The sequence below is a fragment of the Poecilia formosa genome, unplaced genomic scaffold, assembly GCF_000485575.1.
Source record: "Poecilia formosa unplaced genomic scaffold, Poecilia_formosa-5.1.2 Scaffold26, whole genome shotgun sequence".
In the NCBI taxonomy this organism is placed as follows: Eukaryota; Metazoa; Chordata; class Actinopteri; order Cyprinodontiformes; family Poeciliidae; genus Poecilia; species Poecilia formosa.
In genome coordinates this window covers 1,023,827-1,048,309 of record NW_006799965.1, presented here as the reverse complement: position 1 = coordinate 1,048,309, position 24,483 = coordinate 1,023,827, and the positions used below count along the sequence as shown (strand labels likewise).

The following is a 24,483-nucleotide window of genomic DNA, read 5'->3' as shown; positions in this document are numbered from 1 at the left end:
CGAATCGTTAAATTCAAATGTATTTGTACCCTGCAAGACTCAGCTGTCGCAGTGAATAAAAACAGAAAGAAAAAGCATTCATCCAACAACATCGCTTTACTTTTACTACACACATGTATATATCAGTCACAGCACAATGACACAGCTTCATCAGATGTGGACTTTCGATAAGGTGGAGTCAGCATGAAATTCACAGCTTGAGTAGATTCTAGCCACCTATGATCATAAATGTTCAGCACTTTCTTTGTTGACACATTTTATATGCGCAACTTTGTGGCTCGATGTTGACGCTGTTTGTCACTTCAGCTCTTCTGTGGAGGACGAAGGCGTGTCGGAGCCATCGGGACGCTCCTGCAAAACCAGCAGAGAATTACCGACGTATCAGAATAAATGTTAATTACCACTGCAGTGGTAATTAAGACACTGTAATGGTAGAAAAGAGCAAGTGAACAAATACCACACAGGAAAACAAAACCTACCTTCACTTTCTCCAGATCAGGCCTGCCTGGCAGTGACTTTTGTGAGGAAAATGCCTGTTAAAGAAGATTTAAAAAAATTTAAAAAAGTAAGATCAGCTCTAACCAGAGACCAAACGTTAACGTGTCCAGCTGCTGCTCACCTTCCTGGACTGCTGCATCTCCTCTGTGGATTTAGACCTGTTCTTCATGTGCTTCTGCGGAGAGGTAGAGGTGGGACACTATACAGAGGAAGGATCTGGTTAAGACCAGGTCTGCATAACAAAATGCTGTAAGAGTCTTTTATTTTTTATTTTTACATACCTCATTTGTCTTCTGCTCCATGGCTGAGTGGAGATTGTTCCAGCTCAGTGCTAAAGAGTGGCCTTGTGCTTTTGAAAAGTCTTCTTGTAATGCTGAAAGAAAAAAAAACAAACATTTTTTATTTATCTATTTATTTGATTTTATTTGCTGTACTGTAAGAAGTGATTAAATGCTCAATCAAACAATCTATAAGCAAGATTCTGAGTGTGTAGTTGCAGGTTCTTGCCACTAGATGGTCTTTCTGACTCAGTTTTTCACTGCCACCCTCATTTTAATCACTGAAGAGTTACCAAATGAATTATTTCCGGTTTTTAATGCTCACAGTCACGATGGGAAGCGAACAGATTTTGCCTATATTCTTACTTTCACTTCATTTTTTGTAAGCAAAATTAATGCACACTTTATATTACTCATTGAAATAGGTTTTCAATTTAAAAAGACATTCTTTTATGTGTTCTGAGTGATGCTTGTAGCTTATAATATGTGAAATGTCTACAGATTTACAAACAGCAGCATTTGAAAACACAGGTATAAATTTAAAGTCTAACCCAAATGCTGCGTTTAATGTGCATGGGAATCTTCATCTTGAGAGAGCACAATCACCATCCTGATTACAGCCAATAATTAAATTCATACATTTTATATACTAATCCAGCCTTTTTTTCAGGACAATGAATTCTGCCCTGGTTTTAACATTCTGCAGAGGAACAGTAAACAACATGCAGACGCTGCAGTTCCTCTTGATGCTTCAGCAGGGAACGCCGACCTCGACGATTCAGGTCCAACTCGTTCACACGGAAACCTCACAGATGCATAAATCGTATCATTTAAACTTTTACACTCAGATGACATGATGCATCATTTCCAGGGCTCTCCACAACTACTGGACTCAAGTTAAGATGTGTAAAAGGAAAAAAAAAAACTCTAAATAAATTTGTTTTGCAGGAGCAAAATCTGACACAGAAAAATCAAACATTTATTTGAAGCATCCGAGTGAAAGATATGTTAAGCAAAAACATTTTTTTTTTTTAATAAAAACTGGATGGAAGGGGAGGTTTGTGGTTGTGGAGACGATCGTCTCTTTCAACATTTCACAAAGCTTCCTCATCACATTGAACAACTTTCCCGCCCAGCTCACTGGAAAAACTCGTCTCCAGCATGTCTGAACACTTTTTTTTTTTTTAAGTAATCATCAAAAGCCTCGGGGCGGCTCGCTAACTAGGACATTTCTCTGACACTTTTATTACTGCTATGGATGTTTGATCACTTTACTAAAAACCTGTTTGAGTTTAAATGTTTTCAGTGAATTGTCCAATATGCTCTTTTGTCTCTTGCTCCTCTTTCTTCAACTTTTTCAAACTATTTCATCAACATAAGAGACAAAGAACTAGACATCCAGGCCCCATATTGTTTTCTCAGCAAAGACACTGCTGCTCGTTGGTTTTGCCCAGAGGCTCAAAATGAGTTGGTTTTTCCAAAAAACATGACAGAAGGACGACCAGGTGGAGCAAAACCTCTAAGTTTTTGCTTACAGGTACCAAGGTAATGGAAACATCTGACCACATTTAGTTTACTCTTTTAAAAAGTTTCAAACTGTCTTGTTCAGTAAGATTTTTTTCTTGGGAATCTTATTGATTTGGATCTTTTAAGACCCATTTGGGTTTTTGGTTCTTTTATTATTGTGTGCTACGTTATCTTCTCTTTTTTTTACCGTTATGGTACTTTTGCTTTTATTTATAGCTACAGTGATTTGTGACAAATTTCTCAGTGAAAAGCATGTAATAATAAATGTGTTGCTTAACTTATTTTTGCATTCTGAAGTTGTACTCAGAACCAGTTTTCTACCCAGCAGCATGAATTGCAAACACTTGTGATTTTTTTCCCTTAGTCTGAAGATTTTCCTCTATTGCTTTTAATGATCTTCTGTTTTATGGCAGATGTGCATAAAAAAAAAAATCAATCTTAGTCTCATAAAGGTTAAAGTTTGTATTTTTCTAAATGTTTCAGTTTGTGCCTTTACTACAGCAATTAAATATGAACTAGATTTAAAATTTTAATTGCTGTAAATTTCATTTACAGCGATTAAATTTAATTGCTGAGATTTTTTTTTTTAACAAAAAAATGTTCAGGGGTTTTAACAACTGTAATAAGTTTCTGTAATAATTCACAGCTTATAACTTAATTTTAATAGATTTGTATTATTATGGGACCCAAAAAAAACCCCACAAAAATACTTTGTTTTACTTTTAGCTAAATGGCAATCTTATTTAATACGTTCAGATAAAAAGACATTACTACTTTTATGTTTTCCTGTGAGCTCACAAACGCTAACAAACTATCTGAACATTGCACCTTGACAGCTGGATTTTTGAACTGTTGAGATTAAAAGGTTTTTGAAGGGGAACATTTAAGATTCAACACACTGAACTGAAACAATCTGAGCAGCGGCTGCAGCAACTTAAAGGCAGAATACCAAGCACCGTAATTTGTTCCAAAGTTACAGAGGACAGAATATAATGAATGGATTAATCACGCATTCAACTTTCCAATTGTGTCTGTAAAAGAAAGTTTAAAATAATGCTCACATTTAGTTTAATTACCTCATTAAAAACCTGAAATCATTATGCAAGACATTATGCAAATAGGGAATAGAAATTCTTGAGATGCAGATTATAATGATTTTATTTGCTTTGGAGACATTTGAAAGGAGGAAAGGTTTTCTAAAGGGGGGGGGGGGGAGGGGAGAACATTCACTCATGCACACCAATGCAGCACAAACAATGAGTCCCAGAAAAGCCGAAGTCTACAGTGAATACAAAGCAACAGTCACAGCCAGAGGCACAGCTGGCGTCAGGAGCCCTGCTGCCAAGGGACTAAACACCTTGGGGTTTAGGTCACGGTGTGAGAGACGGTTTCTTTACTTCAAAAAAAACAAAACAGACCGACAGTCTCTGTTCTCTCCGTCAGTGCCCGCAAGGTCCATCTAAAACGCATGGGTGAAATGTTATTGGCAGGTCAGAGTTCACACTTGAAGATGTGGTTTATTGCCGACGTCTACAGCATCTAGATCCGTCTGACAGATAAGGAAACTGTCAAAGTAAAAAAACTTCCAGTAGGTCTGTATTTCTACAGCTTTTCATTTCAACGTAGGACCAATATTAGCAGATTAAGAATAGCTTCTGAGCTCAGGTTCTCTGCAAAGCTGCTTTGGTTGGGGGAAAAAAAAAAGCTAACATTTTAGCATTCCTATAAAAGTACAAATAATGCCTTTTTCCATCAAGGTGAACTATTAAGTTTTATGAGAAATGAGCACAATTTGTGCTCGCACTTAGAGCACTTAACAGTAAATCTGTCATTTATTAGGTGCATAAAGTTTTATGGAATAGATGCAACTCTTTAAGTGAGACCTCAGAAGAACATTATCGGAATAAAAAGGGAAAGGATTTGACTAAAACCCAACCATCACCCTGCTGCTCTGTTCAGGAGCTTATAAAAAATGAATGGCGACCGATCGACAGGAGTCCCTTCACCCACTGTGACGACTGACGTCAGTGGTCACAGCCGGTTAGCATTCGATGCTGCAGGGAACTCTCCAACACAAAGGCATTATGAAGTGGAATATACACGGATTGGACCTGCCTGCTATCTAAAACATGCCAACACAAGTGACTCAGTGGAGTGCTCTGACTATTTTTTTTTTCCCCCCCCACACACAGGCTTCAGTTAGCACACCCAGGGGTAAGAAACCAGCAGCTGAGCTCTGCACACTTCCTCTAAATGTGCATTACGGGGCTTTGAAGGAGGCAGAGGAGAATAACTTCAGCCTTGATGGAAGGGCAGGCATTCAGTAAGTCCTAAGTGCCGTCTCTGGCCAGCTCACTCAGGGAGATGACCTAAATAAAAACGATTTGTTGGCTTGTTTCACTTTCCGTTTGTCTCCATAAAGAAATTCTCCACTGTATGCAAAGCAAACATACACAGAGGTTGGACTGAGGGAAGGAAAGTTCTCGTTTTCAAAGTAGTACAGAAACATATTGAGAAACATGTCACTGATGAAAGCTTTTGAGCAAAGTGCAAACATTTAATAGTCGCCATTAGCTTAGGAATGGATAAAAATTCAAGCAATGGTCTGCAAAAGTAAGTAGACATCTAATAATGTTGCATTATAGACACTTCTTACAGCTGTTATTTACATCAATAGACTTTTATGTGACAACAAAAATCAGAGCATAATTTTGAAGTGGAAAGAATTACACTGTTTTTGAAGATTTGTTGTTGCAAATAGTCTGAAAACAATTTATTTCAATTAACCCCATTTATTTTGATTGCTCTAAAAAAATCCCCTTCACAAGTCATCTAATCCACCATCTCTACCACAAGTTTCATGTATCATATATTTTAAACCAACTGAATATTTAAAGTGGCAACACAAAGGCGCAAATGGGAGCAATGGTGCTTTGCAGCAACAAGGTAAGGAGTTTGAATCCCAGTCTGAGGTCTTTCTGCATGGAGTCCACTCTCCAGTCGCATCCTTTAGCTTAATTGGTGTGTGTGTGTGTGTGTGTGTGTGTGGAGGGATGGATGCATTTCTGTTGCTCTCGCATGTACCCTGGCTCCTGCCTGATGAAGGAGACCCTACAAGGACAAGCGAGTGCAGACAATGGCTGGATGGAATATTTACAGCTTACCCTTTGATAAAAAATGCTGTACAACTTTTACACAGAAGCTGCAGATGAACTGTGAGGATATGGAAACGCTATGGCCTCTAAGAGCCAAATATCTGAAATCAAACATCACTTTGATGTATCGCACTCTATTGTCCAAGACAAACCCAGAAAGCTTCATGCTACCTTTGTCCTTGGAGCATCTTTTCTGAGAATTAATCGGAAACCGTTTTTCTCAGTCAAGAAATGTTTCCAAAATTTGACTTCTGCTGTCAAAAGCTGAAGATGATCGTCAACGCCTCTTTCTGACTGTGTCTTAATTGTTGCGACAACCTCTTTAAGTGACTGAAAAGTCGTAACCGTCTCCAGTGACTGCAGAATGAAGCTGCAAGGCTTTTCACTAACAAAACGAGAGAGACTCCTATTTTACTCTTCTCACTTTGGTCATCATGATATTTTAGGACTTATTTTATAATCTTAGTTCTCACTTTTAGAGTGAATCTATAGCCAATATCTCTTGCTTTTTAGAGCTCCACACCTCCTCTCAGTCTCAAATGTTCTGGGAAGAGGATCTTAGTGGTTACACACACATATTTGGAGACAAGAGGAGATAAATCTTGTAGAGCGGTGGCTCCAAGCTCGTGGAATGAATTGCATTCATCTTTCTGCCTGTGAAGAAGCAGCTAAAGACTCATTTATCCAGACTGGCTTTTAAGCAGATTGGGGCTGTATCCTTTTTTTTTCTCCTGTTTTTGTATATACTGATTTACCTTTGCACCCTTCTGTTTTATTTTCCTTAGAAAATAAAACAGAAGAAGACCTTTTTCTTTTTTTAAATCGCCATTATTATTCTTTTAAGGATGCTATGCTAATTGCTATTCTATGGTGGCCTCAAAGGTTTATTTTCCACAGCTTGTGGATTACTGTTCAATCCATCATAAAATGAAAAGAGTGTGGCAAAAATGCCATCCAGGTCATTACCGTCGACCTTTACTGACAAGGCGTTCAAGGAAAGTGTTAATTAGAGAAGCAAACAGGAGCATTTCAGGGTGAGAGAATGTGTTAACAGGATATTTTTGGAAAATGGCAAAACGTGCAGCAACAAAGGGAGCAGCGGACAAACAAGGCGCCCTGGTTAGGCAAGACTGAAACATTCAAAACTTTGTGTTGGAAAAACTACTGCACACACAGTGAAAGATGGTGGTGGCGGCGTCATGCTGTGGGGATGCTCTTGAGCAGAGATACTGTTGGTGGGGATGGAGTGGTGGAAGGGTTTAGATTGACAAAATGTGTGTTCAGAAAAAATAAATCATTTCAATCTGAGCACGAAATATCTCTGAGAAGAATTAAAAGGTAAAACGTTTTTAAGCCGAGCCCGTATGTCCTTTTCCTCCCGCTTCAAAATTCTGCACAGGGTTGATTCATTACATGAAATCCCAATAGTTTATGCTCTTGACAGGTAAAATTTGTAGATGTTCAGAGAGTGAGCATTTCTTTAGTGGCACCAAATGTTAGAAGACAGCAGTCCTTCTGGTTAAACACTTCCTCCTACCAACACCACTTCTTCAGAGACGGTTTGAGGAAGATAAAACTAAAAACAAAGTAGAAGCTTTAAGACTCTTAATAAAATACTCGTAGGATCAAATTTAAATGAAAACCTAAGCTGTTCCAGAGATATTGCCCTGTTTTTTTTTTTTTTTAAAAGAGTGAGGTCAGCAGGAATTAACTCCCCGGCCAAGAATTAAAATACGAAGGAAGTGGTTGAGCTTAAAATGAGCGATTAGCTTCCTGTAGTCATAAAACTCTATATTATAGCTCCTGGCGGCATGGTGTAACTTTCCCTTAAATCATTTTTCTCATGGCGCCTTTGAATAAAGAGTGTCCCAACATCCAGACTTCTTCATACCCAACCAGCCAGAGTTCATTTTATTAATAAAAAATTTGCTTTAGAGGAAACTGTCAAGACAAAGAGCTCCCAACCTCAGTCTGACATCACTACCTTACAGCACACAGAGATGATCGAGCTTCAAGGTCAGAAGGCGGCCAGTAATTCTGACAACACTGTGAGAAGACAGAAACCGATCGTAACCAGAAATTTGTTTTCCCACGTTCAGGTGAGCACTCAGCACCCTGACCTCGCACCCCAACAGGATGAATTTAGTCAGTCGCCAAGCACAGCTGCTCCCTGTCCCACTAACATCTGGGCCACGTGACTTTCACCCGAGAACTGCTAAAAAGAATGTGAAATGATTTTAATCAGTCGGGGATCCGTCACTAAGTGCAGAACAGATTTCTCTTCATTGAAAGCCCTTCTTCATCCATCATTAATACTTTTAAGTATTAAGAGTTTCAAATTCAATCAAATAAACCAAGCAATAAACTCCATCCCAATGAAGTCGTGAACAACAGAACAACAACTACAAAAAAAAAGAGAAATGACAAACCATGATGAGGTTCATCAGATAGGATAAATGCATTTCATCAAGCTCAGTTATGTGCTGTGTGACAGACAGGCAAGAAGGACGAGAGATGGTAGTGACAAGGACAAACACACATACACTCTGCAAAAGCAACCTCTAGAAATCCTGTTAGAAAGTAATAAGTAAAAACAATCATTCTGGGGGAAAACTCAAAACGCTCACCTCCTTCTCTCCCCCTTTGTCTTCTTTCCTCTCAGCAGCACAGCAGACATGCAGTGGAGTAGATGGCACTCCTCATCCCAGAGCTGTGACGGTGTGTGTGTGTGTGAGAGAGAGAGAGAGAGAACACCCCACTCTGCCCATTCATAGCTCCACCGACGCAGCACTCACGCACGACTAGACGTGCAAACACACAAACACGCAAACGCCAGGTGTGCCACTGTGTCTGAACACTTTGCACACTAATGTGGTGCCGTTCATTCTCTCCAGCTTAATTACGACCATAACAATTGCATGCAACGGTCTAAACAAGCATGATAGATGGGATGCATTCCAAAACCACGTGCTGCCACATACTATGAAATATATACACTGCTGACGTCATCCAGGGGGATGAGATCATCCATGAGTCATTCAGTAGGTTTTGTAACTCGCATAATGCCTGCCCATCACAGAAAAATGGCAAACCTCCATCCAGCAACAAGTCTTGGGAAATATAAAGCAGTTCATTGGCTACAAACCTCTCCAAGGGTCCAATCGTAACTCTGCAAAGATCGTCATCACTGACGTTACATGAACGAGGAAGTTTTCCTTTATCAGGATAAACCAAAAAAAAAAAATGGATGTATAAAAAGAGTTTGCAGGTATTCACATGTATTGTTGAGCATGACTCATCCAGTCACTCCACTGAGCTCGAGTCGTCTTACAGCACACTGAATGTATAATTTAAACCAAAATCACGAACCATTTCTTTCAGGCAGAAACAGACCTCGGATTTATTGAAAAATAAAACGCCTTTCATAGCAAACAAATTAACAGAGTCGGTTAAAAGTTTTTGCTAGGTAACATAACACTGAGTCTGTCACCCTAACAACACTAATAATCCCAAAATGCAATCAGAGGTTGGCAGGGAACGAGGCATGACCAGCGCTTCACAAAGTGCCTTCACAACAAACCATGCAAAAAAAAAAACAACACAGATCACAAATAAACAAGTGCGCACACCAGAAAACACATATTTCAAGTAATAAAAGCTCATCTTCATAAAATATTTAGAAATCATAAGACACAGACATGCAAGGCACGTTTCAATGGGCTACTCAGAACAGTCCATGCTTCCTCTGCAGATATACACTCATGCTTTAGAGTCAACGTTAAAACACGACTGCAGGTTCAAAGGTGAATTAATCTGTACAGCAACATGTTTCAGGGTGCAATTTCAAGGTTAAACGTTTTATGCGTGTATGGGTGCAGAATAGATTCGTAGCAAACATTCTCCAATGAAGATCTGTAGTGTTTTAAAAATTACACAAATGCTTGCCATAATGTTTTCACCCATCCATCTAGACTTGCCTTCGAAAACCCATTTGATGAAAGGCTGAGGCCAAAGAAAATACTGCCGAGTGTGAGCTTATTCGTTAAAGAAAGTGCATCTGGACCAACAACCATCTGTTTACATAAATCAGATCACATTTCTGTTAGATATTCAATTGGGTTTTAAGACTTTGTCTTTCCACGCAATTCTGCATCAAACTGTTGTTTCCCTCAAGTCTTTAGATTCAGATTTAGGAGCAGCAGAACTTTCCTCAGATTTATTGGCTGGAGCTGGATCTGGAACTGGAGCTGGATCTGGAGCATCCGAGTTGTCCCCTGACTCTGGTTTGGAGTCGGTAGTGGAAGAGCTGGTTGCACTGGAATCGTCTGTATTCTGTCCCTGGTCTGAAGAAAGCTGCAGGAATGAAGGGATCTCTAGCTGTTCTTTGGTCAGAAGGCCTCGCTGGTCATCTACTCTGCAGCACTGAGCTCTGGTCAGCATGTCCAGAAATCCTGAGGCAAATCAAGACAATCATGTTAATTTTGCAGGTTATTTTCCAGAATCAGTGTTGAGAAATGTGCATCAGAATCATCATTTGGCAAGATGTAAGTGATGTAAGTGGCAAAGCACTCTGCAAAAGTATTCTATTTATAGCTTAGGCGATGGACAAACAGAACATAGTTCAAGATTTTGACTTGGGGGTCAGGGGGTAAAATTAATTCAAAAATGTTTTACAAATAAAATTCCAAAGTGTGCTAAATTGTACTTGCTTTCTAAAATGGCCGCTTTAATTACAGCTGCAACAGTTTTGAGATGCAACATTACCAACTTTCATGACAAGAGATTTTTTATCTTTTGTTGCTACTCATCACCTCATCCATACAGTAAAAAACTGGTAGAAAAACCAGCAGGAATCATTGATTCCAGAAAAAAGATGGGATGTACTGCACACCACACCTTTCTTATTTCTAGTTGCACTAGATTTTGACAAAACATAATTTGCCCTCATGCTCTACTTCATGTCGATCAATGTTTTTAGCTGTAATGAGAATTAAAACTTCTGTAATCCACCGTCACGGTTTCTTTTCACTGGATCTCATCTTGACCTGACTTTGATTTAATAAAGACAGTAAAAATCACTAGCATAACATGAACTTGTCTATAAATGAGCTCCAGTGATCCAGGTGTGAAATCGTCTAACAGCATGTGGTGTGATACCCAGCTACACCAGACACTGGTGATGTGCCTTACCGTCCATGTCGCGGTTCTTACTGGGTCTGTGCTGCGTCCTGACTCTGTCGGTCTGAGTCGACAATTGAGGCTCCAGGCCTCCACTCCCTGCTCCTGGCTGAGGACAAAAGCAGATCCCAGAGACAAGATGCACTTTTCACTTAAAGAAAAATTTATATCCAAGAAGAATACACGAGCATCACATTTACATCGCTCTAGGTGTAATTTAAAAAAAATAAAAACAACAAATGAACATCTGAACAAGATGTGACCGAGCTTTACAATTAAGGATGTGGTTCCAAGAAAACAGCTTTACAGTCTAGCTAAATATTATTCAAACAACAACGGCTTTGTGTCCAGTGGACAGATGGACCTGGGATCTTGTCTAGTTTTAATTAACAATGAGGAAGAAGATAAGAGATTGTTTTTTATTTATTATTTTAAAGCTCGCTGTTAGGGAACTGCTGAACAGCATTGTGGGTCCCCAAACAACAGTTTGTGTTGCTTAGAGACAGCTTGACCCATATTTACTGGGATGTTCAATAATTGTGGCGGAAACAAATAATTTGCTCCATCAATCAGCAGCCATGGTTCCTAAAACTAATCAGACCTTTCACCCACAACAAAGTAATAATCTGCAGTGGAGGACAAAAAGTGATTTAGTCTTCCAATTTACAAATGCATTAAAGCTCTGATAAAATGGTAATAATTACATTAATGTCAGTCTCACCTGTGCATTAGGAGAACTCCCTCCTCTGGAAATAATGGCCTGATCTTTACCTATTTTCAAAGAAAGATAAAAATTTGTAACACCACTTCGACGTAAAATCTCTTTGCTCTCCCTGAACGCAGGGAAAGGAGCTGAAGCACAGACCGCGGCTCTGATGTGATGTTGGAAAATGAGATGAGAAAACTGAAAATGACACGGCGTTAAACAAACCAAATTCACTGCGACACATCAAACCCATAGAAAAGAGCAGAGAAAAATCTCAGCAAGTAGTCAGCGTAAAGAGAAAGGGACATGTAGAAAGGAATTTAGAGAAACCAGGACAGTAAGTTACTCTACTATGTTAAAAGAGTGAGAGGCATAAAAAACACCAGAGAAATAAAAGAAAAATAAAGTATCACAAGTTAGAGGAAAGAGCATAACATGATGTGTGTTACCAATAGCGTATGGAGAGCAGCGTTTAATTATCACTTTGAAATAAGGTTCCTCGACTACACAGGCTTGTTTTCTTCACTGTTTTTCAGGAAGCTGAGAAGTCTACTGTTTAAATTATTGTAAACAGTCCATTTTGAAGCAAAATGATTGGGTTTTCTAAAAGTAAAGCCCAGCATGTTTACCTTTTGCCTTTTCCAACCTCAGCGTCTTATTGGCTAGTTTATACACAGAGCAGTTCAGGTTCACAGGCACGTCACTTCCAACCTGAAACAGACAGAAAAAAAGAAAGAGCCTGTTGAACTGAGTCCGACAGTCAGTACTAGCAACCTCAACATATGCAGTGATAGTAAATTAGAATATCAATGAAAGGTGGAGTCATTGCAGTAACTCAATTCACTAAATAGAAGATAATTACATTTTGAAACCTTGACTTTTTTTTTAGTTAGGGTGGTTAAAGATATGACTTTAATCATCCTAACTAAATGGCTGAAGATGCCACATTTAAAATCTGAATATTACACCAGACGAAAAAATAAGTAAAAATATTTGGAAACGCAGAAATACGGACTTATAAAAATGAACTACTTATAAATTAGTTACAATTCTAAATAAATAATTTATAAAATAAACAGTATAAAACATTATTATGAATTAAAACTAGAATATATTTAAAAAATATAATTTCATTCAAGACTTATTCAGTTATTTGTTTCATTTTCTTATTTACTCATTTCATAATGGTCTTTTATTTAGTGACACTTATTTTGTAAAGCTACTTCGTGTATTTCATGGGCGTATTTCTTAGCTCCGTTTTTATTTCAGGCTCTTTCACATTCTTATAGTTAAATCGGAGGCCGGAGTTTGCTCAGGCTCAGGTCAGAGTGAAGCGAGTTGAGAAACGGCGAATTTGAAAAAAACATCTCAATGAAGGGACAGTCGTTACAAGAATGTCTCTTTGCATCTTATCAAAAAAAAAAAAACTCTTGAGATCTGAAGTAAGAGGCATGAAATATGTTGAACTATTTGTCACCAAAAAAACTGTTTTAAAGAAATACATTATTGTAAATGTTCTTTTGACATTTAAGTTTATTATGTATACGTAAGCTTCCAACTTCAAGCTGGACAATACTGAAAGAGCAGACTAAACAAATGCATTTGACAGAGCCAGAAAAACTGTGATACCGTTTCTCAAAATTGAGATGACAATATTTATTACAATTAATCCAAATTTTCCAGGCTTTTTTCTTTGTCTTTTCATATATACAATGTTCCTACCTCTCAATAAGTTTTTGCATTTTCACCACTATTACTGCACACCCAATGTGGCCACTAAGGGCAATTTATCACATCTTCATACTTTGCAGAGCATGAAATTTTAAGTACCAAATATTGTGGTGTATTGCAAAGCACTGCTTATATTTCAATGGCAGTTATGACTCAACAAAAGTAAAACTGCAAGTTTAATTGGCATAAGTGTAAATTATGTTCTGACAACTGCAGGGGGAAGTGTGTACTGCTAATTATAGCAGGTATCTATTCATGTTGAAGTTTTTAACACATTTAAAGATAAAAAAAAAAAAACAAATTAATTGAGATTGTTAAGCACAAGTAACCGCTCCTAAGTAAAAGACTGCTTTATATATATATATATTAAGGTGTCAGACATAACCACTTACCATGGTTACCACCGTCTCTTGCGGCTTTAGATTATGTTTCTGCATCACTGAACAAAGGGCGTCCTGCAGTGTTTTACTGGACTTCGCCATGATTCCCACTGTTTTACCAGTAAAGGCATTCTCCAACCTGTGACATGATTGCATTTTCAATAATAGCCCACACAAATCCTACTGAAAACAATGCTGATAGGTCAGCATTGACCTATCAGCATGAAAGTCAACACCTAATGACCTCTTCACAAGAAACGGAAATTTGACCTAATTTGGTCATGCGTTTGAAGAAATCTTAACTAGAAGGCAGATGATGTGTCCCAACATCAGGATTTCCCCCAAATATGGTGAGATGTGACATGCTGTGTGGTGGCATAGTGGGTGTGAAAGTCTGCTAATGGTGACTAAAATGGCAGACAAAAAAAAGAACAAAAAGGAAGTGACTAAGATGACTCACGCAAACGTCACCCTGAGCTCAAGAGAGACCTGTTGATCTCTCAGCACGGAGCAGTCCTGGTCCAGCGACAAGGGCTGCCAAAGAGAGAGAGAACAGCATGAGACAGGAAGAAACACCAGTGATTTTTTTTTGTCTTTTAACAACAACATTAGTTTCAACAAAAGGTTTCGGAAACGAAAGGCCGAGATGAGACAGAGGATGTTGGAACAGGAAGAGGTTAATCGTCTCACATGTTACCAAACATGGTTAAAGGCTGGCACTGCAGCTGTTATCTTTATCTGAAACAGCAAGTGCTGCAGCACACAGAGGAGAAGCTCTCACCTTGTCCTTGCCATGAAGGTAAATCATGACATCTTTTAATGGGAAGCCCCTTTTCTCACACAGGCTGGCCAGCATGTCCTTGATGGGCTGCCCATTACGTGTAGGGGCCAGGGAGGCGCTGCCGTCGGGCAGGTAGACACAGCAGTAGCCCCCCTCCATCCCCATACGGCTCACGATGCCAGCAGCCTGATCACGGGAGGTGGGACCCGGCCAGCCGTTCTACGCAACAGATGGGAGAGCAGAAAGAGAATATTTAGACGGATGTCCCAGCTTCTGGTCTACATTTTATTATTGTGTGCGTTTAACCACAATCTTATGTAATTAATCATTTATATGATCTGCAACATTCCCAGAATGCTTGTCACAAATGTACTGACCTCCATCTGTCTGCAGAGGGAGCCAAGCTCCACACTGCTGGTTGATTTGATCGACATATTTGACTGCTTCAGAGGACCTGAGCCTTGGCCGTTTGATGCATCTATGAGTCAAGACAAAGACAAAAACTCAAAATACAGAATAAAAAAACAAGAGAAAGAAAAATTATTTGACATATGACCACTACTACCTCCCCAGGATCCTCTTTTCTGTCGCTGTTTCTCTGAGACACTTTTACCACTTGGTAGACTATTAGAGTCGGACTTCCTGTTCTGTTTGACAGATTTAAAGAGATAAATCAAGGATTAAAAGGAATAATGGGCTTCCATTGCCTTGTCCTTTATGCTATTCACCTTCTTGTCACTCGAGGGGCTCTTGTTGGCCATGTCGTCCCATGACCCCATGCGGACGGGCTCCGTCGAGAGCTGAGGTAGAAATTTACCTTCTACACTTGCCAAGGTGCATCGCTGATAGAGAGGAGAGCGCACAAAGCGCCGGTAGCTGTCCATCTTCATCAATTTAAAAATCTGATGCAAGAGAAGCAGTAGAGCTGGACTCAGAGTTAAGCAATAAGTACATGTACCAGTGATTACATGGGAGCGTAAACGTTCTGCTAACCTGAGCCTGAGCTTTGCTAAACATGTCGGGAGTGGGTTGCTCCAGATCCTTCTCCTCTGTCTTGGCAGTGTCATCGATGTTCACACTGTAGGGAGCGCAGTCAGACAGGTAGGTGTCGTAGATGGAGCGAGCTGCTGCTTTCAACTAAAAAGAACAGGTATGCCACAATGAATCAATGGAGATTAGACACACATCATTTGTCACTTAATGTATTTAAGCTGTTGAATATGGAAATAAATGTTTTCTACTTTGTAAAATACAGTAGAACCAAAACATTTTCAGTGGTTTTACCTGGCAGAGAAACAGTAAAGCTTAATCAACTGCAAAGAAAATGTCATTCTCAAAGTTTTCACAAATAAAAATCTGAAAACAAGCATGACGTGCATTTGCAGAATGCTTACTTCACTTTAATATCCTAAAGGATCTTCCAGTCTAACCAGTTGCCTTCAGAAGCAATTAGTAGTAAGTATACAGTGCAGCTGTACATAATGTAACCTGTGCATAAACAGAGGTGTCCTGTGACGGCCTCAGAGGCTTGTTCATGTGTTATGAATGTTAGGGCACACACCAGTTCAGGGAGACGTTGCGGAGAAGTATTAAGAATATAAATTGCAGAAAAACTCATGATAAGGTCTGTTTGTCGTTTCTCACAAGCTCTATGTAGGACACAGTAAACATGCTGAGGAAGGTTGGATGGACAAATGAGATGAAAAGCTCAATTTTGGTCTCATCCTCTGGTCATGCCACTATGGGGATGTTTTTCTTTAACAGTGGCATAGAAACTGACAAGGGTGGATGAGGAGGTGGGCGGAGCTAAATGAAGGACTGGTGGAGGTTCAACTTCCAGCAGGACATCAACCCTTAGCATATAGCCATGTGTACACCTGTGTCTGAGTCCAGTCCTCGAGGACTACCACTTTGCAATGCATCACTTCTCCATGAATCAAATGAATGGCACACTACCAGGCCTCTATTTGACATTTGATTCAGGTGAGTTGGAGAAGAGATGCAGCTAAAAATTGCAGGATTGTAGATCTAGAGAACAGGACTTGTGCATTCCTGACCTAAATGATGTAGCAAGTTTCTAAAAAAGATGCTTACCATCCATCTTTGCTATATTTGACAAATCATGACCATTGTTTAGACCATTGATTAGATTGCTCTCTGGATGTAAAAGGTTGATAAAGACATACTTTAAAGGCATGTAGCTGTAAGCAAAGTGAAACGTGATCATGTAAAGCAGGGGTCCCCAAACGTTTTCCTGTGAGGGCCACATAATTTTTCCCTTCTCTGGTGGGGTGCGGGGTTCGTTTTTTACCGGAAAAGTTTTGCGTTTTGCGGGGTTGCCCAATTTTAAAATTTTTTTTTTTTCCGGAAACCCCATTCAATTACCTTTTTTTGGTTTTTTCCCGGAAAAAAATCCAGGAAATAACACTATTTATGAAATAAATACTGTATTTTCTGGACTATAAGCTGCACCCCCAAAGTTTTTTTTAAAAAACCAGTAAACATACACATATAAGCCGCAGATATCTCTGTCGCTCCAGGTTTTCCACAAAGATGCAGCAACAGCAGAGGGGGGCGGACACCCAAAATTTGAGTCATAACAGGTCAATTGAATATTACATTTATTATGGTTGAAAAAGAAAAAGTTGCCAAGTTTAGATTTAACGGAACTGATGATGGTAGTTTCCGAACAGTAACTGTAACAGTGAAAGTGCTGATCCTTCGTGTCTGCTACTAGCATGTGCTAAATAAAAATGGGTGCTTTCTTCTTATTAAAAAAAACAAAAATCTTATTTTCCCCCTCAATGCTATTTAACTGATCAACAACATTCTCAAATTTCAATTCCTTATTAAAACCTAATTCCATTTTAATGGGCGCTCTCTTCTTTTATTTCCAATTTTGACTTCCAATGATTCACTTCCTGCTAAAGAGCCCCCTGTTGGTTCAAGAAAAATCTTCATATAAGCCGCACTGGACTATAAGCCGCAAGGTTCAAAGCTTAGGAAAAAAGTAGTGGCTTATAGTCCGGAAAATACAGTATATGAAAAAAAAAATCAAAATGTTCTCTGGTATTGTTCAGAGGGCCGGATCAAATGTGGCCGTAGTTTGGGGACCACTGGTGTAAAGTATTTACTTAGGGGGACTGAAAACAACAAATACACAATTTTGTTTTTTTTTGTATATATATTTTGTTAACCCAATCATTTTTTTTCCCACAGCAGTAATTATATATTACTTGAAAACAGCCAAACCCACAAAAACTGAATAAAAATCAGAAGTTTGCGATTGTCAATTGACAAGGTCAGCAAAAATGCTTAAGGGTTATAACAACTTTTGCAAGGCAGTGCAACAGCCGAAGGCCATTTCCTGTTAATTTTAAAATGAACCACCAAAACTTTAAAGGTGAAACCAGAGGCTTCTATAAATAAGCTGTGTTTTACTAAGAGACTTAAGCTTCCACAAAAGCAATAACTTGTGATTTTACTTACCAGTTCATTAAATGCATTTCTCCTTGAGTTTTTTTGTTTTTGTTTTGTTTTTTTATCCGATTAATCCACCTGAACAATTCTTTTCCTACATTGAAATACTATACTTAGCATTATGTGTGTTATTTTCCAAAGCTGTCTGCCTGGCTTGTTAAAGTGAATATAAAATATACATATTAGAAAACAGAGAAGTACACACTAAAAGAAATGACTCAAATACATTCAGAGGCTAAAGAGTGGCACCATACCCGATCCAAAGATGTGGCTGGAATCTTCCTGAACTTTTCACATTCTTGCCAGAATAAAATGTTCTCTGCACTCACTTCGGACTTCAGAAAGGCCTGCAGAGAAGCGAGAAAGAAACATGAACAAACACGCCTAGCTTAGCAAGAATACCTTCAAAAAACACCAGTGAATAGCCAAAGCGTTACTATCCCAATAGTCCGTCTCACCGTAAAGTAACTGACCCCATGGGGGTCTTCCAACAGCTTCTCAAAAGAGACGGCCCAGCTCAGGACACTGTTGGCGGAGTTGACGTCCCCTCCTGGGGTCCCTGGAAGGCTGGAGCTGCTGCCTCCGCAGCCCCGCGCAGTCATGTTCAGCTCTAAAAACACAATCACACCTACTTTATGAGAGCTAAACAAAAAGCGGGAGCTTGAAACTTAATCAGATCTTTTCATGCTCAAACATGTCGAGATATGTAAAAGGATGGTCATGTGCATGCTTACCTCCATCTGACACTGCCTGACTCTGGGAACAAATAGAGAAGTAAGTCAGGAGGCGTTATAAAGCAAACAAAATGTAGGAAAGAATATTTTACTGCAAGTCAATTTTGCTGATCCTTTCTTAGACTTACAATCTGTTCAAAAACAATTTCTGAAATGAGCCTTTAAAAAAATGTGGCTCCAATTAATATTATACTTATTGTCTAATCATAGGAGAAAGCTTAGACAAAAATCAACATTTCTGCAACACCTATAAAGTGCATTCAACCACATACAATAGACACATTTACAAAAGGAAATGTGAACAACAGCTGCATGTTTTTTCTGCATGTTCTGTCAGTGTAGCGCAATCAGCCAGGACAGTTTTCACAGGAAGTGGTTGCAACACTGATGACAACAGCTCTCATTCAGCTTTCAGAGCACACAAAAAAATCATATCTTGCAAAAGTTCTCCCACAGTAGCTGACAGACAAGAGTTTTGTGAAACTCTAGAATGAAGAAAACAAAGATTTGGCTAAGAAATTACTTTTAAATTTTATAAAATTGTATTTCTATTTTTAAAAAATAAAAAAGATGAGGGGGATTTGTGAGAGGCATTTATGTTTTCCTGCCTGGGTTTCCTAATGTGGGGGCTCTGTTTCCTCCCACAATCTACACATGTACAGGTTGGTAAATTAAAATTACTCAGAGGTGTGATTGTAGCCGTGTCTACTCGTCTGTACAGGATATCACTCTAACAAAATAAAAATAATTCTAAAAAAACTTCCCCACCGACTATAAAGGTTAATGTTCTAGTTTATAAATACACTGATATAATTACCATAGATTATATCTCACTCTCAGTTCCCCATCATTGTTTGCTAGTAGTCAAAGCTAAAAAGCTCAAACTGCACAATCTCAAGAAAAGATGTTCTGGTTGCATTATTTTAACATTTGCTTTCGTTTTTTTATATCTTCCATTCACTTTAATTTTTAGGCTTAGATTTACACCAAGCAGCCACTTTTTTAAAACACCTCGGTAGTTACAGATTAGACCCCTTTCAGACATTTAAAAGTGCCTCAATTCTTCAAGAAAACAATTCACCACGACTCTCAGATGAGATGTCATGGTGGTGAATAGTTTTCCAATTACTCCTCTGAGAATTTGCTTAATCTTGAAATTATAGTATCATGCAAATCCTGGAGATTCCACACCAGTTTGAGATAATTTTTGTGTCATTTTGCATTTCATTTTAAGATACGTACACTGTGGTAATGAAGGGATGTAGCTCCCCAGCAGCATGATGCTAATGCTGTGGTATTAGCATCAGTGACATTCGTCCCAAAACATTCAAAACTCTGACCCCATCATCTGAATGTTTCAGCTAAAACAGAGCCTTGCTGAATGTTTTTCAATATACTATTCTTTAGTTTTGATGAGCTTGTGTATGTTGCAGCCTGAGTTATCCGTCCTTAGCTCCCAGGAGTGTCTGCTACTGTACACCATCTGTTCCAAGGTTTGTATGTTCAGAGCTGGTATTCAATACACTTTGATTGTAACGAAGGGTTATGTGAGCTACAACTCCCAATATCCTTCTCATCCAAAAAATAATTACCATTCAGTAGACATTTTCTCCTTTTTCTGACCAGTCTGTGTGTGAAAAATCCCCATAGATGAGCAGTTTATAAAATTCTAGAAATTCATCGTCACCTAAATCCATCCATTAACCAACAGGCTCATCCTTGCGGGATCACGAGACATGCTGGTCCCCATCTCCAGCAGCCCACAGGCGAGAAGCGAGGCACACCATAGACAGGTCGCCAGTCCATTGAAGGGCAACACAGAGTCAAGCAACCATGCACACACACATTCAGGGCTACGGAGAATTCAGAGAGACCACAGTCATGCTTTTGGACTGTGGGAGCAAGCCGGAGTACCTGGAGAGATGCAGAAAGACCCCAGGGTGGGACTCGAACGTAGGGCCGTCTTGCTGCAACACAACAATGCTACCAACTGTGCCACTGTGAGCCTAAATCCCTTGCTCTGAATTTCATTAAATCACCATGTTTGGTTGATTAAATGCACCGAGTTGTTGCCATGTGATTAGCCAATTCACCATTTGTGTTGAGCAACTGAACTGTTGTAAATGTTTCACTTCACAGTGGTCACATAAAATGACCACTGCAAATTTTTTTCCTTAAAAAGACAATTTTAACCATAATGTAACTATGGTTTAGCATCCTTAGTTCATGATGAATGAAGCTGGCTGAACACGGCTGTGTTTAATTTGAATAATTATCAATCATTATTCTGATAGTAAAAGATTAAGCTAGGTGTGGGAGGAATTCCTTAAATTACAGCATTGTGCATTTTGTATCTTCAGTTGTTTATTTCAATAAAACAAAAAGCAGCTTCTTATATTAGTCTAAATTAAGTCTCTTGTAAAAGGCTACAAAAAAGCAGAAGGGTTGAAACCAGTTTCAATCCAATGGATTTAACAGGACATATTGCATGCAAGATGTGATCTAAATCACTTTTTGTGTCAGATCAAACTACCAATAGAACTAATCACAATGTGTCTGACCTATTCAATTGCTTCTAAGAGCATTTTTCAACAGTAACGTGCTGACTTTTGCTGCAACTTCACTCCTCATTGACTTCCCCATTAAAATTTTTGTCCTTTTTTTGTCCGTCTGATCTGAAAAGCCACCAGTCATGGCAGAAGGAAGTCAAGAAGAAAAGTCAAACAAACGTCAATAAATTAAATCGAATAAAGTGACATTATCTGGTTTGCACACATTGTGTTTTCTGAACTCAAGCAGAAACAGGAATGCAAAGATAGAAGGGAGTTGCAAAATTAGAAATAGAAATTCTTACATTTAATGCAAAGCGGTAATATGTGATAAACATTCAAGACATTCGAGGGCATCTACAAAAAGACACTTATTCAAGAGCGGAGCCATTTCAGGAAATGGAGAGTGAATTCAAGCCAACTCAGCCTACACAGGACAGATTGGACCACATGCATGACTCGCTTTATGCTTCTGGCTCATAAAGACCGGCCTGTCTTCAGCGGCGACCAACTGTAGCCACACAGCCTTATTGGCACTGGCTTTGCATGGAAGGGAAGTCAGGCAACACAAGCCAACATGGGACAACTGTTCATCAACCCGCTAAATGTCGACTGACATTGGTATCAGGAAGTATTAAAATGAAGGTTAGCACTTAAAACGATGAAACCTACAGATTAATGGGTGCAAAGCGCAAAAAAATCCACGACGCAGATAAAATCCACAGAAACCTGTTTAAACCTAAAAACAGTGGTACACGCTTACCATGTGGGCAAGAGGAATCCCTAAAGAATTGCAGTTCTTCGCCATTATGGCCTGGATAACAGATTAAAAAACACCAAAAACCTCTGTCCTCTCCGTCAAAGGGATAAAGCGAAGTGCTCCACCCAAACTTGATGAGTCCTCTTCATAACAAACACTCAGACATCACTTGGGTCTTCCTGTCACTTCCTGCCTTGAAGGGAAGTCTCGCCATAGCAACAAGCCACAGAAGAGGAAGTATGGTTACTATGATCAAACTGTTCTCAACCTACATCTTGAGAAACTCTGTGATGTGGGCTCATAAGCAGACTCACTATGCTTTTAATGCAGCTCAGCTGCTGTGCACTTTGAGATGCATGCAGTCGAGTTTTAGTTTTGACGTATGTCACAGTTTCCCACAAGGCTGTTGTGTGTTTTTGCGAAATATGTCACTTAAAAAAGTCTGCATACAATGTAAATGCAAACAACTGTATACAAGCAAACGATCCCAGTTAAAATAAAAAAAATATGTAGTTTATATTATCCAGGTATATTTTTTATCTAAATATCAAATTCGTTTCAGATTAATAAAACCAAGACATTTTTTATGACAAGCTTCATAAATAAGCAGTCAAATTTCACCTGCTTTCTGGGTTCTTTTAATAAAGCTAAGCTCATGTAAGAAAAGTTAATGAGTACAAATAAAGATGAGGCAAATTAATCAAAACATATAGGGACACCTGTAATTAACTCACCTTTCTCCCCTCTCTGTTGCAACGGGATAAGATGTGCAATTTCTCGTGTTGCTTCAGAGAAACGCTTTTTGCCAGGCGGGAAAACTTGTGAAAAAATCCACTGAGAGCCACCATTTTTGGAGAGAGGAAGAGGAAAATCTTTAACGAAACCACAAAGATGACAACATCCAGCACCTCCTCGGGACAACACCTATTCTCAAGTGCGCAACAAAACTACGCAGGTGTCACTGGCTAGTATTAATTAATGGCGGACAATTTAGTCTCGCACTCAGAGAACAGTTTATTTATTTTTCTTTCCACAACATTGGAGTCGTTGCTGTAAATATGTGGCACCAGGAGATAAACTTATTTTCAATTATGCTTATTATTTCAGAAATATCTGTTCTTAAAACTGAAACCTGGAAAATGAATACCTGCACACAATGAGCTGCGATCCAGTTACCCCGAGAGTCAGAACTCGGAGTTGGGTTTAGCGTCACACCAGACGTAACAGCGTAACGGAGATAGAAAAGTACGTATTTCAACATGGCGACGCTCGTAGATGTGGCAGTATCTTTGGAATATCATGGAAACATAATTTTGAGATTTAATTTCCATAAACAAACACCACTTTTAACTTATTCTGTTTAGACTTGTGGGTGGTGCGAGTAACTTTGAGTTTAGATAAACTCTTACATGTGTGTCTTGTAAAATAAATACATTTGCCCCACAGGTTTTTTAATTTTGATATGAGGAGCGGCCATGTTGAAATGCAAAGTCGGTCTTGCAAGCTGTAACTGGGATTAGTCAGAGTTGCTTTCCCAGTGGGAAATTCCAGTTCGGAGGACATTTCAATTGATTTCTTTCCAACTGGATCTCAGCAACAGATGTGGGCCTCTGTGTTACCAAATGTAAACAAAACGTTGTCTAAATAATTAAAATTACACATTTTATAATGTCTTTAAGGCAAAAGAAAGAAATGTCTTCAAACTAAAAAAGATTGGCTATAGAGGACTTTTGGACTGATCCAGGCAGAAAGCTCATTATAATGAAGCAGATAATGCTTCAAAGAATAAAATTAACACAAATTGCGGGGTTTATTTTACATCTGTGACTCGTTTGGGATCATGCAAATATGAGGAAACAAATAAGGAAAGAACTGGAATGAAACTTCAAAATATAACTGGACACAACACAATTACACTCAAAGATTCTCAGTGACACAAAATAAAATGCTTACGCAATAAACCCCAAAACAACATGCATGGTAAGAAAGGTCCTAGCAGCCAACCTGTTCCCTATGCTGTGTGTCAGAACCAACTCCCAAATGGGGCACTTAGATCATTGTAATGAGTGAAATGAGCAGGATTAAAGGTCCCTCATAAGCAGCTAAAATGATTGTAATTAACAGAAAGCTATTTCAAAGCTTGTAGAGGCCTGTGCTGTCTCGATTCACTCCATAAAGACTGACAGCAGCTCCTGATGTAGTTATTCCTCAACCCCACTCATTGTTTCAGCGACTCATTTTTCCCCGTTGCAGTATGGAAGATGATTATGAAATCTGACATAGAAAAGTTTCTTTTTAACCAGCTTAGATGTAGAAAAAAGTAAAGCATCACACTTTCGTAAAAAGCAGGTTCCCTCTTTTCTGTGCTTCCTTATGTTGTGGGCTTGTTGCTGGTGAAAAGACATGGATCGTGCTGGTGTCTGACATGAGTTGTCACTGGATTAGATTTTTGCTTTCATTTTAAAATGTCAGAGCACATAAACTAAAGAGGAAATGGCAGCAGAGTGCAGCATGTATTCAACATGATTTTCATCACATGGACCAAAGTGTGGAGATGTGACTCGCATGCAAATTAAAACACACAAAGACATGTCTGTTAGTTTCTGCGTGGTCACCTTCTCCGTGTGTTGTTTCTTTAAAACAATCTGGTGCTTAAATTGCATTTCAGTGAATTTTTGCTTCATTTCCACTCTTTTGAAGCTGTGTCTGTCTCTACTGTGCATCGT

At 39.0% G+C, this 24,483-nt stretch overlaps 1 protein-coding gene across 3 annotated transcripts; it reads right to left on the bottom strand.

Annotated features, from left to right (window-relative positions):
* Positions 1 to 81: 81 nt before the first annotated feature.
* On the bottom strand, positions 82 to 22,994 carry rgs14b (regulator of G protein signaling 14b). 3 transcript variants are annotated; one of them, XM_007548313.2, is made up of 20 exons: positions 22,905 to 22,994; positions 22,492 to 22,591; positions 18,449 to 18,470; positions 18,173 to 18,324; positions 17,969 to 18,061; positions 15,228 to 15,371; positions 14,963 to 15,136; positions 14,800 to 14,881; positions 14,612 to 14,712; positions 14,235 to 14,453; positions 13,914 to 13,987; positions 13,466 to 13,592; positions 11,972 to 12,053; positions 11,358 to 11,407; positions 10,649 to 10,745; positions 8,086 to 9,909; positions 780 to 871; positions 620 to 697; positions 480 to 533; positions 82 to 351 (listed from the first exon to the last, which is right to left on the bottom strand). In XM_007548313.2, exons 4-16 carry the CDS (start codon positions 18,314 to 18,316, stop codon positions 9,611 to 9,613), a joined length of 1,686 nt encoding a protein of 561 aa, XP_007548375.1. In that variant the 5' UTR covers positions 18,317 to 18,324; positions 18,449 to 18,470; positions 22,492 to 22,591; positions 22,905 to 22,994; the 3' UTR covers positions 82 to 351; positions 480 to 533; positions 620 to 697; positions 780 to 871; positions 8,086 to 9,610. The 3 variants fall into 3 exon arrangements, with proteins under 3 accessions (XP_007548375.1, XP_007548373.1, XP_007548374.1); XM_007548311.2 differs by lacking the exon at positions 22,905 to 22,994 and having other exon boundaries at positions 22,492 to 22,860; XM_007548312.2 differs by lacking the exons at positions 22,492 to 22,591; positions 22,905 to 22,994 and adding an exon at positions 21,761 to 21,909.
* Between the last annotated feature and the right edge of the window lie 1,489 nt (positions 22,995 to 24,483).

Excerpts from the sequence above, each read along its gene's own strand:
- rgs14b (XM_007548311.2), bottom strand. The coding sequence starts at position 22,605 with ATGGTGGCTCTCAGTGGATTTTTTCACAAGTTTTCCCGCCTGGCAAAA. Across the intron at positions 14,713-14,799 it reads GAAAAGAGGATCCTGGGGAG|ATGCATCAAACGGCCAAGGC; the intron begins GTAGTAGTGGTC and ends CTTGACTCATAG. Across the intron at positions 11,408-11,971 it reads GAGGTTGGAAAAGGCAAAAG|GTAAAGATCAGGCCATTATT; the intron begins GTAAACATGCTG and ends CTTTGAAAATAG.